Genomic DNA, 13125 nt, shown 5'->3' on the forward strand with positions numbered 1-13125 from the left:
ATTTTCTAAAGAATAATGTTTACAACCCATAGTTCTCTTTGTCTGTTGTTAAAATGGATGATATGGTTATTTAAGTGTTCAGATACTGTTGTGGCAGCATATTTTATTTATATTCTTTTAAATTATTCTCCTTAGCATATAAAAAAAAAATGGAACTATTGTGTATATTTTGTGTGTGTGCTACTAATGTTAGTACATCAGTACGTGCTAATCGTAGCAAGTTAATTTTATGTACAAGCTGCATTAAGTTTTGTAAAAGTGGCATTTGCAAGTTTCTTTTTTTTTTCAGCTATATAATTTTCAGCTATATAATTTTGATTGTAAAACTCTGCTGTTCAAGTGTGTGGTTGTCATGGAACTTTTGTCAGTAAGCACACTGTTTTTAGAAACAAGCATTGCGGGAGATTTGTCATCAATAGCGCAGAAACGTGGCTAGCCCATTTTCTTGTCAGTCACGAGTTCGTGCAGCTGACCTGTGACAAATTCTTCTCTTCAGGCTGATCTCTATCTCGTACGGTCAGATCGGAATGATGCAAGCCGCGGCTGGATTTTTCGTTTACTTTGTCATCATGGCTGAAAACGGCTTCTGGCCAAGCAAACTGCTTGGACTACGTAAGCACTGGGATTCCAAGGCAGTCAACGACCTCATGGACTCATACGGCCAAGAGTGGGTCAGTAACTGCCACCTATTTAGTGCTTTACTATCCTTCAGGCTCTTAAAGGCAACAGAGTTTGGGTGTAAAATATGTGGCACAAAAACCAGCCGACGCGGACTTACAAGCTCAAACAGACGTTTATTAGCGTCCGCATGAGCCCAGAACGTCAAGATGGCTCCTTCGTTCCTGGTAGAACGCGCTCACTAGCTCGCTAGCCCAAAACTCGTCTTCGTCTTCTTGAAGGCTGAACGCGGGAAATTCAACACATTCCCGGCCGCGCAATGGTGTCGCGTCTTTTTGGTCAGGCGCTTTCGGTGTTGTATTCTCCAAAAGTCCTCTGTACGCGTTCATGCTTCCGCTTCTTCGATATGGCCTTGAGGTGTATTCGTCAGCCTTCTACCTTTCGAGCTAATCCTTCACATGGCGAAGCTTCTCTCGCCATTTGGCGTAGAGACTGATGACGTCCTCTCCTGCCAGCTCGCGGATGTGGGCGAGCAGGTCCATAGGGCTCTCAGCACATGCTGCTTCGACGGTTTCAGCAGCAGGCGCCTATTGCCAAAACGGTCCAGCGATGTCCTCACGTTCAGGTTTTATTTGCTGGGAAGGCAGTTCTGTATTCTTGGGTCCGATTCTTGCAGCACTTGATGAGGTTGCGTCTTTTCGTGTGAGCAGTGAGGGACGCTCTTGAATTTGCTGTATGGCAGCACAGTCTTGCATGCGCAACCAATCATCCTTCGGGCGATTCTTCAGGCTACCCGATTGTGTCAGACTTCCAACAGTCTGCTGATGCAAACACGTCACACGATGTCCTGGCTGTTTCTTTTCTGTCTCCAATTCAGCATGGCGTTGTTCCTCTACCAACTGGTGCATCTTGATCAGTAGGGGGGAAATCAGTCTGAGCTTCTCCTCCGACACAAGCAGCTGCTTGCGCACCTCGTCCAGCTCCTGAGTCAAGTTCTGTATTTTGGACTTGTACTCCATCGGCACGTGTGCCTGAGCAGCTTCCCTCATGACTTTCTCCAGATTATCTTCAAAGTTCTCACGAAAAGTTTGCCTCTCAGAAAGCAAGCGTTGAAGCTCCTTCAGCTTGTTTTCATGGGCTCTGTGCTCCTGCTCACGAGCAGTCTGCTCCTCGCGCAACTTCAGTCGCAGCTCGGCCATCTTAGTTTCCATTGAAATGGCCTGCTCGTTCACGTTTCTTAGAGCTTGAGCTTCATGCAGTGCGTAATCTTTCGCCTGGATGACTCGCTTTTGGCTAGCATGAAAGGCCGGCTCCAGGCTCTGACTTTTGCGTGTTGGAACACGCTCTCAGAGTCGAGTCTCATATCGCTGGAGTCTTCCTTTTTCCTTGCCAATGATTCCGCGGAATTCTTCTGCAGTGTCGAGTTGGGTGGTCATGTCCGTTAGTCAGGGGTGAAAAGTCTTTGATGATTTGGGGTCCGTGCTGCCTTGTGAAGTCCACCCACGCTTTTTCACGGTAGTCAGCGTTTTTTCGTTTCCTGGTCTGGAAACTTCTCCGGTCATTTTGACGTCTTCCCGCTGCATTCGCCTTAGCTTATCAGGGTCGCACATAGTGGTTGCATGACGACCTTTGCAGCCCGAGCATGTAACTCTAAGCCTGCAATCCCTTGCTCGGTGTCCTTTACATGTGCATCGAAAGCACCGCATGTCGGCAGAAAGAAGTTTCTTCTTCTCTGGCAGCGATAAGTCCATGCTACATGACTCTGTCAAATGCTGCGTCGATTTGCAGGAATTGCAGCTCGAGTTCGTTGCAGTTATAGCAACTTGGCAGTGAAGCACTGATGACGTTGGGGTCGCGCTGAGAAAGCGAGGACTCTCGTTTTTAGGATGAGCCGCCTCGTCGTATCCTTTTTGTTCCCCAAAGTCACTCCTTTCGAGGCTCTCCAGTTCAATAGAGACGAAGTGAAGAAGACGCTCTAGTTCCGTGTCATGCTGAACGTTGTTGGAGCTTTCAGGTTGTGTCGCGCAGGATCGATGATATGCCACGACGATGTCACGTGGCAATGCCCTCAGCAGAATGTCGCACAGCATCGATGAAAAGGACGACTTAGTGATGCCAAGCGCCTCCAGTCCCCGCGTGTTAATCAGCACATGGTCATATAACTTGCGGAGTTTGGCCACTTCGTTGGAAGAACGCACAGGAGTGAGCCTTCGAAGTCTTGAGAAATACTCCTGCTCCAAGCACTTTTTGTCGCCGAAACGTCTTTTCAGGATGTCTAACGCGTCTTCGTAACATGCTTCGGTGGTAGGAAGCCCCGCTATAGCTTCCGCTGCGTCTCCTTTCAAGAACAGCCTCAGGTAGTTAAATTTGTCTCTAGTTGAAAGATTGCCGTTCTGGTTGATGACCTGATCGAATTGCTCCCAGAACTCGTTCCACTTGCACAAGTCACCAGCGAACGGATTAATTGTCAGCTTCGGTAACTTGGCTCCTGGCCTATCAGCAGGTCCAATAGCCGTCGGCACGTCGCGAACTTCGATGGGCGCTGACACTGGAGATGTTTCGCTATGCTGGCGGCGTTTGCTCTGGAGCTCGGCTAGGATGCGGGTCGCGTTGTCCTCATATTCAATTACGGTAGCGTACTCCGCCTCGAATGCTTCGTCACTTATGTGGCTCTCCATCTCATCGTTAATCTTCTTCAGCTCCTCGTTATTGCTCGTCAGCCTCTCATAAATCGAGTCGATTTGTTGTAATGTCGCGTCATCACGCTCAAGTAAGGCACTTGCCTCTTGAATGAGCTTGGTGTTCTGGGCCCTTCGCGTGGTCCTCTTCGTCTTGAGCCTGTCCATAGCGATCAGCTGATCTGTTGGCCTCTGTAGTTCGCGGCTGTTGTTCCAGTCGGTAGCCACCAGCGATGTCCCTTGACGGTAGCTCCCGGCTGTCGCCTCCCGGGTTTAACGGCACCAAATGTAAAATATTTGGCACAAAAACCAGCCGACGCGGACTTACAAGCTCAAAGAGACGTTTATTAGCGTCCGCATGAGCCCAGAACGTCAAGATGGCCCCTTCGTTCCTGGTAGAACGAGCGCGTGCGCTCGCTGGCCCAAAACTCGTCTTCGTCTTCTTGAAGGCTGAACGCGGGAAATTCCCGCGTTCCATCTTGGTAGCCTAGTGGCTTAGGTGCCCTTCTGCTAAGGGCAAAGGTACGAGTTCGATTCATTGCTTCAGCAGATGAATTCTGGTTAGGATGAAAACACAATCATACTTGGATTTAGGTGCACGTTAAAGAATCGCAGGCAGTGAAAACTAATCCGGAGTCCCTCACTACAACACACTTCAGAACTGTGTTGTGGTTTTGACATTTTAGCGCATAAACCTCCTCTGACCCAAGGACAGTTCAGGGACTCAAGTTGGTCATCGTTCTCTTGCTGAGCTCTTTTTCACATGAGACAGACTCGGGTTCAACATCAACACAAACTGTTTTCCTCCTAACAAGTTGGTGTCACATATATATGCAGTAGTTTGTCCTGGCACATACACTTCAAGCGTGCATGTATACCTTCAGCTGTATTTTTCATGCCGTACATTAGGTCTATTAGAGCGGGTAAAAATCAGCTCTGTACAAAAGTTGTGCTTAGTCTCTGTTGCAGATCTGATGTATAGATGGTTCTTGTGAGAGACCGGTGTTATATGTGAAAAAGAAGACATTCATGCCATGCATTAGGTCTGTTAGAGCGGGTAAAAAAATAGCAACACTGCAAAAAGACCATGCTTTGCCCCAGCTGCAGCTCTGCTGTAAAGATAGTTCTTGTGAGAGACTGGTGTGTTATATGTAAAAAACAACGCATTCTTCCATATAAATACCACACATTGATTTTGAATACAGCATCACAATGTTCATAAAGGTCGTACTAACCATCCCTTGTGTTCCTTGCTGTAACAGCTGGTTTCTTCTGCTTCAGCACAGAAATGCTGTATCACTTTGTTGTAGCCTTCCATGGTGACATGGCATCCAGGATGCCGACACAAGTTTGATCAAGACTGTTGTGTTGACGGGCTAGGTCAAATTGACGACAATTTGGTAAAAACGGATGGCAAGAATATACTCACCAAAACTTAAAACATGAAAGAATCCTTTCATACTGTAGAACATACTGCGAACTTTGTATCCGAGATGAATATATTGCATCCTTGCTTCCAAGCGAGTTTTAAAAAGGACCAACGTTGGTGTGTGTTAAAATACAGTAGACTCTCAATGGAAGTCTCTTAAAGGGAACTGCTGCTTAAACGAAACAACCGCCTCTAACATGATTGGTTTCGTGCTTGGGTTCTGCACCCCTGGTCATCTCTCGGTAAACGGAAATCCTGTTAAACGTAACTCATCTTCCGTGGTCGCTTCATCTTCTGCTTAACGAGTCTACTGTATACGAGTGATTGCACAGCGACATGACTGTTTCGCGAGTGTAGTGTATCAAAATATGGTTTTGTCAGTACTTCTAGTTTCGTTGACTGTGCAATTTATGAGCATTTTTTTTCTTGAACGTTCCTTCCTGAAACGCAGACATACAAGAACCGCAAGACCCTGGAATATACCTGCCACACAGCATTCTTCGTGTCTATCGTTATTGTGCAATGGGCTGACTTGATCATCTGTAAAACAAGGAGGAACTCTATTGTCCACCAAGGAATGAAGTAAGCATTCTTTCCCACTCTTATTACATTTTCTGTGCCATTAATTTAGCGGCCATTGTTAATTAGACAAAAAAAAGCTGCTTCAAGTGCTCTGTTATTTACCTTAGCAAAGCTACCTCTCGTACAACCATGGGGCTTGCAACTAGAATGGTGCAACAAATTTCAGGAATATCCATCTCGCAAACCAGATAGACAGAAATAGAGAAGCAGTGCTAGTTCTAGCTCTCCTTGTTTGTGTCTGCGATTGTCTGCTCAAGTCGGCAAACATGGCAAAAGTGCAACCAAATTATATGCAACTGACTATCTTGCGCTCATTTAGCACACAACTTGTTGGTACTGTTCAGTTTTAGTTGTCATTACAATGCGTCGTGTTCAAAGAGGATCTTGGGAGCACTTTTCTATATATGATGTATTAATATTTTGGGGCTGTAATTTATCTCGGTAATAACATACGGCTATGTGGTGGGATTTGGGAAACCTGAACCAGGAATCTTGGGTGGCTGTGTTCTAACTTCACAAAGGCCATACAAAAATCGTAAATCAGTTTACACTGTTACAAAATTGTCCCCAAAAATTCACGTGGTTTTTTTACGCTGTTAAGAGGCGTCGCTAGGAAACTAATTCCAGTAAATATAGCGATATTGGTTTATTACATACTGGTCCTATATGTACGTCGGAACTGTAAGTATATTGGTCCTGCAGGGCGCATTGGTTCTATATAAGCATGTGAGTTCAGTAGGCGTATTGGTCCGTTGCAATCAAATTGGTTTGCTGTTGTGGGTCACATGGTCAATTGGCATGGCAATTGACATGGGCAACATTGTGACCTTTGTTAGGTTTTAGCTATACTTCGTGTACTTCTATGGCCAATAATTGGCCCTTGCGCCAATAAACACCATATATCATCATTCGTGTACTTCTATTTCCACATGCTTTTTTGTTGTCGTTGAGCAAGTCCTGTAGGTGCACTGCTCTTGTAGGCATATGGGTTCAACAGGCCTACTGGTCCAATTTGATCAATGACATTAATCAGCTTGATCAATGTAATCAAATGGCCTGCTTGACCGGTGGCAGCTGGGGACATCCACACGCAACGCGTGCTAGCTTGATAGAAACATTCACATCAGGATAAATGTCATTGTACCTCAAAATATATAAAGAATTGGAGCATTGATCTCAAATATGAGGTGCAATAAATAAAGGCTGCTTGGTGCCGAAGAGCAGCTGGTGGATGTGTGCTTCAACCAGGTGTGCTAGCACATTCCACTTGCTTTGGTCTTGCGTCAGTTTTACACAACTTGTGACCTTTAACAATGGCTTGTAGCACACGATTGCTTCGACACTACAATAACAATACAAGCTCTTTATTCTATAGGGGACAAATTGATGTAACCTATAGGGCACAGTCGTAACTATCATTTTTTTAATGTTCAGTTCCAATAAGTTGACTAAGGAGCTTACAGGACTGTCTTAATGAACCAGTTTAATATTGTGTTAATATATTTGCTGGGGTGGCTGTTCTTGTTCTTAACCCGATTTCTTTCTTTCAGGAATCATGTCCTGAACTTTGGATTAGTTTTTGAGACTGCCTTAGCTGCGTTCCTCTCATACTGCCCAGGCATGGACAAAGGTCTCAGGATGTACCCACTGAAGTAAGAAATTTTGTCTTGTTAAAGCTCTAGCCACCTATGCAACACTGATATTGAGCAGTAATAACTCGTTGGCATCAATCTTTGCCATTGGTTTCAATTCACATTGTAAGACTTAAACTTATGTTCCGAGTAACGTACAGCATTGTTTAAAAAGTTTGTGAATCTTTACTATGAACCTTGCAACCTATAGATTGCAGCCGCAGATGTTGCCTTGCACATATGTCCTCATTTTTATAACTCTTCTTGAAGCCAATAATCAATCTCGGCGCCGAAGGACATTGTTTCGATGTTGTTTGGATTATAACTCCAAACGCAGGAAAGCACGGCATAATTGTGGTTTACAATGGAAACGTTTATGTAGCATTTACAGAAATAATTCCTATTAATCAACGCTATCAATGGGTGCACATAGCTTGTGGACATGCTTCTGCTATGTGATTCAAGTCTATTCTAAGTTGTGCAGAGAAGGAGTTCTAGGTATCCAAATGTTGCACATAGTCCACTGAATGGTGGTTCACGTCTTGGCATCACACTACTAATTGTTGCTACAAAGCAACACGTGAGAGGCTCTAAAAACCTGCCATGCAATCGTTTACATTGGACAATCATGTTGATCGTACCCTTTCTCTCTGGTAGTAGCAGACTTGTAGCAGTAGCTGCTCTCTCTTCAGTTTGTCGAAGCTTAATAGATCGGCATCTCCGTAATCACTTATGTGTCATTGTTGCCCTCTTTGTTCCTCTCACCAGGATCAACTGGTGGTTACCCGCACTGCCATTTTCCCTCCTGATCTTCGTGTACGACGAGATTCGTCGCTACATATTGCGCCGCAACCCAGGAGGATGGATCGAGATGGAGACCTACTACTGAACATTGCCCACGCGTAGTCTTCTTATCTCTCTCTCTTCAACAGACCTTCTTCGTTTTACTTCTTTATTTTTTTTTTTTCGACGAACCTTCGTTTTACCATCGCATTTTTTCTTTTAAGAAAAAAAAAACGAAAGAGGGGCGGAGGGGCTGCCCTGCCCCCCACCCTTCCCGGTATGGACGGGAAAAGAAAAACTATGTACCAAGCCAACCAACAAAAGCTGGCACAAGCGCGGCACACTTTTCGCGTTAGTAGCCTTAGTGTTGTTGTTGCTAGGAGGCGAGGAGGAGAGAGAGAGGGGAGGAGGGAAAGTATTTGCTGCACCTTCGTAGTTTGAGACGCTTGGAGGAAGCTGCTGCAGGAAGGAGGGATGGAGAGAGAATGGGAGGAACTGAATTGAGGAAGGGAGGGAAGGAAAAGGGAAAAGGGAGCTGCGCCGAGGCACAAGTGCTGTGTTTGGTAGCTGCGGACAAAAGTGCGAGGGAGGACCGAAACTGGGCAGCCGTTTGCCACACCACCGCTGCACGCAGGGGTAGGGAAGAAGAGACGTGGCACGGCAACTGCCCACACACACCATCGTCGGCCGTGCTTTCGAAGATCGGTGCACAAGGAGGTGCCCCCTTCCTTGTCAGTCGTCTCAAGACCACCACCACCACCACCGCTGCTGCAGCGACTGCCACACCGCCCCCTCCCGCCGAACGACCGACCGACCAACTGCCGCCGCGCCCCAGTCATCGACCGCCAGGAGAGAAGGTTGGGAGAAAAAAGGTGGAGGGGGGAGAGAAACACCGCACCGAGCGCGTCCAACCTTTTCCATTCTTCCCGTTCTCCTCCCTTTTTGACCGCTGCCAGTCCCTTTCTTCACGGCAACTGTTCCCGCCAGCCTTTTTTTCTTTCTTTCTGTCGGTCTCTCATCTCTGTCAGAAAACTCTGGTGTCTCGCTCGGAGAGTGCTTTTGTCTTTTTTTTTTCTTTCTTGTGGTGTAGATACTGTTTCTTTTTTCTTTCTCATGATATCACTATTATAACTATTTCAGTCGCTTTTTTTTTTCTCTCTCGCTCTATATTTTTTTTTTCTTTGCTGACGGGTGTGTACCGTAACAGTGCTCTTATTACTGCTACTACTACTACTACAGCATCATCCCATTATCAGGATCTTTTTTTTTTTTGTCTTCCTTTTCCCCGTTGTGTGTCGTGTACCATACAAATTTTACCCCGCTCTCACGTTGTTTGTTGTTTCTTTTCTTGTGGGGTATTTGCATGAAGTGGTCGGTACAAGTGGAAAAAAAAAGTTAAATAAAGGCGAGGTAATATATGGTGAACTAAAAGGACGGAAAAAAAATGGCTTTGCATTCAATCGAGGCAAACTGTTACGTGGTAAAAAAAACTGGGGCTAGGTGATGAGTTTTGGGTGTCTCGATGCTTCGTTTTAGAGAGCTTTGGAGTGTGGTGTTCTTAGTTGCAAAGTTGCAGCAGCAATTACCGCAGCGGGAACCGTAAATATTTAAAACACTTAGCAAGCGAGTTCACATGCAAGTCGGCGTGAACATTCCACATTTGCCTGTCCCAGTTTGTTGGTCCCTTTTTTTCTTCGTTTTTTTTTTTTTTTATTGCTGCTGCCCTTGGAGCCACCTCCTCTTTCCCATCGCACCTCTTTCCTCCTCTTCCACTGCCGTTTTTTCGTCCCTTGTCACCACTCTCATCAACTTCAGATGCTTACAAAGGAGAACATCGTGCACACAGATACACACATACAACCAACCACTGTGTGTTAGTTCTCAAACGTGCTTTTTTTCTTTCTGTTTTTCTTGTTACTACTTGTAAACTTGAGGAATCTTGGTTTTTTTTTTTTTTTTTTCATTGCAGCAGTGTATCTGTTTCTTATAGACATGCGAGAATGGACCTTTCTTGAAACTTTTTTTCATTTCTTTTGCAAAGAGAAGTAGTTTTTCGGCCGTGGAAGGGATCGGAGAAGGCTAATTCCTCTTCCTGTGTCGTAGGGGAGAGTCACACCTGATCAGAGACAACGATGATGTTGTTCATGACCGGTACCCGGTGCAGCTAGGTAAAGAAAAAAAAAATACCCTTCGACATTTTGGTAGCATGTATTGTAGAGAATTCATACAACTCTAGGTATAAATGGTGAGAGACATAGAAACACATGCCGCTGTCGAGGTTATTGTTGCTATTGCTAACAGTTAAGCCTGTTTCCTTTTATTCTTGCTGCTTGTTTATACTTGCCCTGTCTTGATGTGGCAGGTTGTGTAACAGGTTTAGATTGTACCATGCTGAGCAGAACTTCCTATGTCTGGGAAAGATGGTCTACGATGGTCATGGCTGGCCCCTTGTTGGTTTCCTGTTACGTACGTGTACTATTGCATTTCACTAGTGTAGCGCCTTTTTTTTTTCATTTCTGTTCGTGCTCTGTCATAGTTTCCGTTTGAGTGACAAGAAAGTAAAATATGTAGTTCTTAAACACACTGACATGAGGGTTGAGGGTAAATTTGGGGAGCCTCGTTGTGCTGAGGCTTAGGGACTACTTTCTCGGCCAGTTTGAGTGTTGTACTTTGTGTCGTTTCGTTTCTCTGGGTGGGTCGGGTTGGGAGGGGACGTTGTTATCATCCCAGAAGCCTTTTCTCTTTCGTATATGTTGTCGTTTTGTTTCTCATGGAAACTGGCTTGGCGCTGGCATTTGGTTAAGGTGGTTAAAAAAAAAGAAAAAGGAAAAGGGGTGCAATATTCAGAAGCGTCCTTTGCGTGTATGAAGACGAGTCTAGGTCACTGCAAGTTGCGTGTAGTGTCGTTCATTTTCTTGTCCATTATGCAGAGCATAATTTATATGCTTCGCTCTATCTTTTTTTCCTTCTTTTTGCTCCCTTTTAGTGTTATGCTATATCTTAGGTGCATCACGTCCTTGTGAAATTTTTTAAAAGTAGTTTCGTTCAGTCCAAAGCAAGCACTGCCGCTTGTTCTGCCTCGCGTGTAAAGAGCGGGGAAAACAACTAAGGTGTATTGAAAAAAAAATCAAAGAAATATACCAGCATGCAGTTGACGAGACGAGATTTTTTTTTTTTTCAATTTGGCCGGTGTTGTAAAACTTGCACGCGTTGTGTGGAGAGATGAATTGATCGGCAGCCGTTGGCTGTGGATTCGGTTCTTTTGTTGGTTCGGTGTCACCGATGCATTTGGTTCTGTTGCCCTTTTTGTCTTTGCATGAAGCATTTCTTTCAGTGGGACTCTTTTTTTTTTTTTTTTTTCTTTCCTGTGCCGCGCATACCACCATTTCACAATGAAGTTGTATAGATTTCAGAAATATTGCTCTATAGAAAGCTGTAAAGAAGAGACACATGCTATATATTATACATAACATATAAATACGTACCAATTACATTTTTTTTTTGTGACTGTCATATAACTTGCCACATGAAAGCCTTGTTTTTTCCTTCCTTTTTTTCCTTGCTTTCTCGTTTTTGCATTTGATGGGGGCGAAGGAAAACATAGCAGGTGCAGATAAGGAAGTCTCCTTTCTTTGGTTTGCGTGTGCAATGAAACGATGATGGTACAAAGAAAAAAAATTGTGCAAGGACGGAATATTTTTACGGACACTTATATCTAGCACGCATTTTTATTGTATGGAAAAGTGGAGTAGCTGGTTCAAGGAATAAAATGAAATGAAATGTTTTTGTTCATTTTTTTTTCTGTTCACTCCTCTTTGTCAGTATATGTGGGGGAAAAGAAAAAAAAATCTGTATACAAAACGAAAAAAAAAAACTGGCACACAGACTTATCGGCCATCACTGTGTATGTTTGCAACGCATTTGGGAGTCTTAACAACATGCGGTGCTACTACTTGAAGAGAACAGTGCATCGACTCGAGAGAGAGAGATTTTTGCGCTAGAGCACTGTATGAGCTAAAAGTTATTCCTGAAAGCATTGTCAATGTCTTATTTACGGTGCTTAAGCCTCTGCAGTACTGCCGTTCACGGGAGGGAATCGAAATGGATGCCTCAACGAGGCAGCAATAGCTGCTGCTTACGACTTTGCATCCTTCCACGTTGAAATTGGAGCAATATTTTTCCTCGGCCCTTGCTGGTTGCTCTTCGCGGCGCTGCTCGCTTCGGCGTGCCTCCATTTGCTAGCGCTAACTTGCTGGACCACTGTCGATGCCGCCCAGCGCATGTCAATGGTGGGCAACACGAACATTTCGGCTCGTTACGGCAGGGAACACTCGCGTTGACTTTAAAGAGTCAACATTATCTCTGCGATTGGAGTCGATTGGAACACCGCAAGAACACATATTCAAAGTGTTCAAGAGCGACAGCCAATATTTGGTGGTTTGGTTTCCGAGAATTTGTTCTTTGCCGCAACGAGTCGAAACGTTTGTGTACAATTTGCAACTGCCGTAAAGAGCAATCCTTCTGGGACCACAGTTACCTTCGAAAAGCAGGTTGCGTACCCGTTCAACTCTGTCGCTGAGCTGAGTTAACGAATGCCAAGTGCTTGGGATGTCCTGCGTCCGATGCCTTTCCGCCGTTTGGCTTGGCTCAAGGTTGGCTCGTAACGAGCCCGCTCGTGGCCTCCGCGATCAGCTCCGGCAGCGCGCTGCCGGAACCGATCGCGGACGCCACGGCCCGCTTTTTTTTTTTTTTTTTGGCTGGTTCACAATGCAGCCTCGAGATGGCACTCCCTATCAAGTCCCTCCCGTTGTGTGGCACCAAAGTACAGCGGAGTGCCACATTGTGTTATACCACGGTTGAAGAAGGGGTTAAAAAATTGTTCCGTTTTGAGCAGCATGATGTTGGGGGTGGGCAATACGTTATATGCTGTCGACTGAAGGAATGATTTACGCTCACAATTCAAAGCAAGTCCTCGGCTTAATTCTGGATGTGCTTGTGGAAGAATACTGTTTGCGTGCGCAAGTGTTTCCGAAACTTTGCAACCATAGGACAATAAAAAAAAGGGCTATTCAGGTGAACGAAGCTGTTTACTGTTGCACTTTAGCTACAATAAAACATTTTTGTTTAATGGAAAGAATGTGTTTATAGTTATGTTTACAGATATGTTTAATAAAAATTCCTTGACAAAAAAATTAAGGCCATCCGCTTTTTAGTATGTCTCCTCGTAAGGTGCTTGCACTCCTTGATGAGCACAGAGTGCTTAAAAGGGACACTAAAGGGAAAAATTGGTTTTAAATAGTAAATAACCCTTACCCACAAGACTGCTACAAATTCCACAAAACCCTGCTTCAATTCATACACAACACAGCAGTGGTGTAGCCAGGGGGTGGCACCCGGGCCCGCG

At 44.9% G+C, this 13125-nt stretch overlaps 1 protein-coding gene across 5 annotated transcripts in view; it reads left to right on the plus strand.

The window, feature by feature from the left end:
• Positions 1–11505, plus strand: part of LOC119394018 (sodium/potassium-transporting ATPase subunit alpha) — a 139034-nt gene extending 127529 nt beyond the window's left edge. For all 5 annotated transcript variants that reach the window (XM_049415590.1, XM_037661225.2, XM_037661227.2 and 2 more), the window contains exons 16-19: positions 497–671; positions 5177–5307; positions 6858–6959; positions 7707–11505. In XM_049415590.1, the coding sequence (XP_049271547.1) occupies positions 497–671; positions 5177–5307; positions 6858–6959; positions 7707–7827 (529 nt within the window). In that variant the 3' untranslated portion in view covers positions 7828–11505. The remainder of the gene's footprint in view (positions 1–496; positions 672–5176; positions 5308–6857; positions 6960–7706) is intronic.
• Positions 11506–13125: the final 1620 nt, after the last annotated feature.

The sequence above is a fragment of the Rhipicephalus sanguineus genome, chromosome 5, assembly GCF_013339695.2.
Source record: "Rhipicephalus sanguineus isolate Rsan-2018 chromosome 5, BIME_Rsan_1.4, whole genome shotgun sequence".
Classification (NCBI taxonomy): domain Eukaryota; kingdom Metazoa; phylum Arthropoda; class Arachnida; order Ixodida; family Ixodidae; genus Rhipicephalus; species Rhipicephalus sanguineus.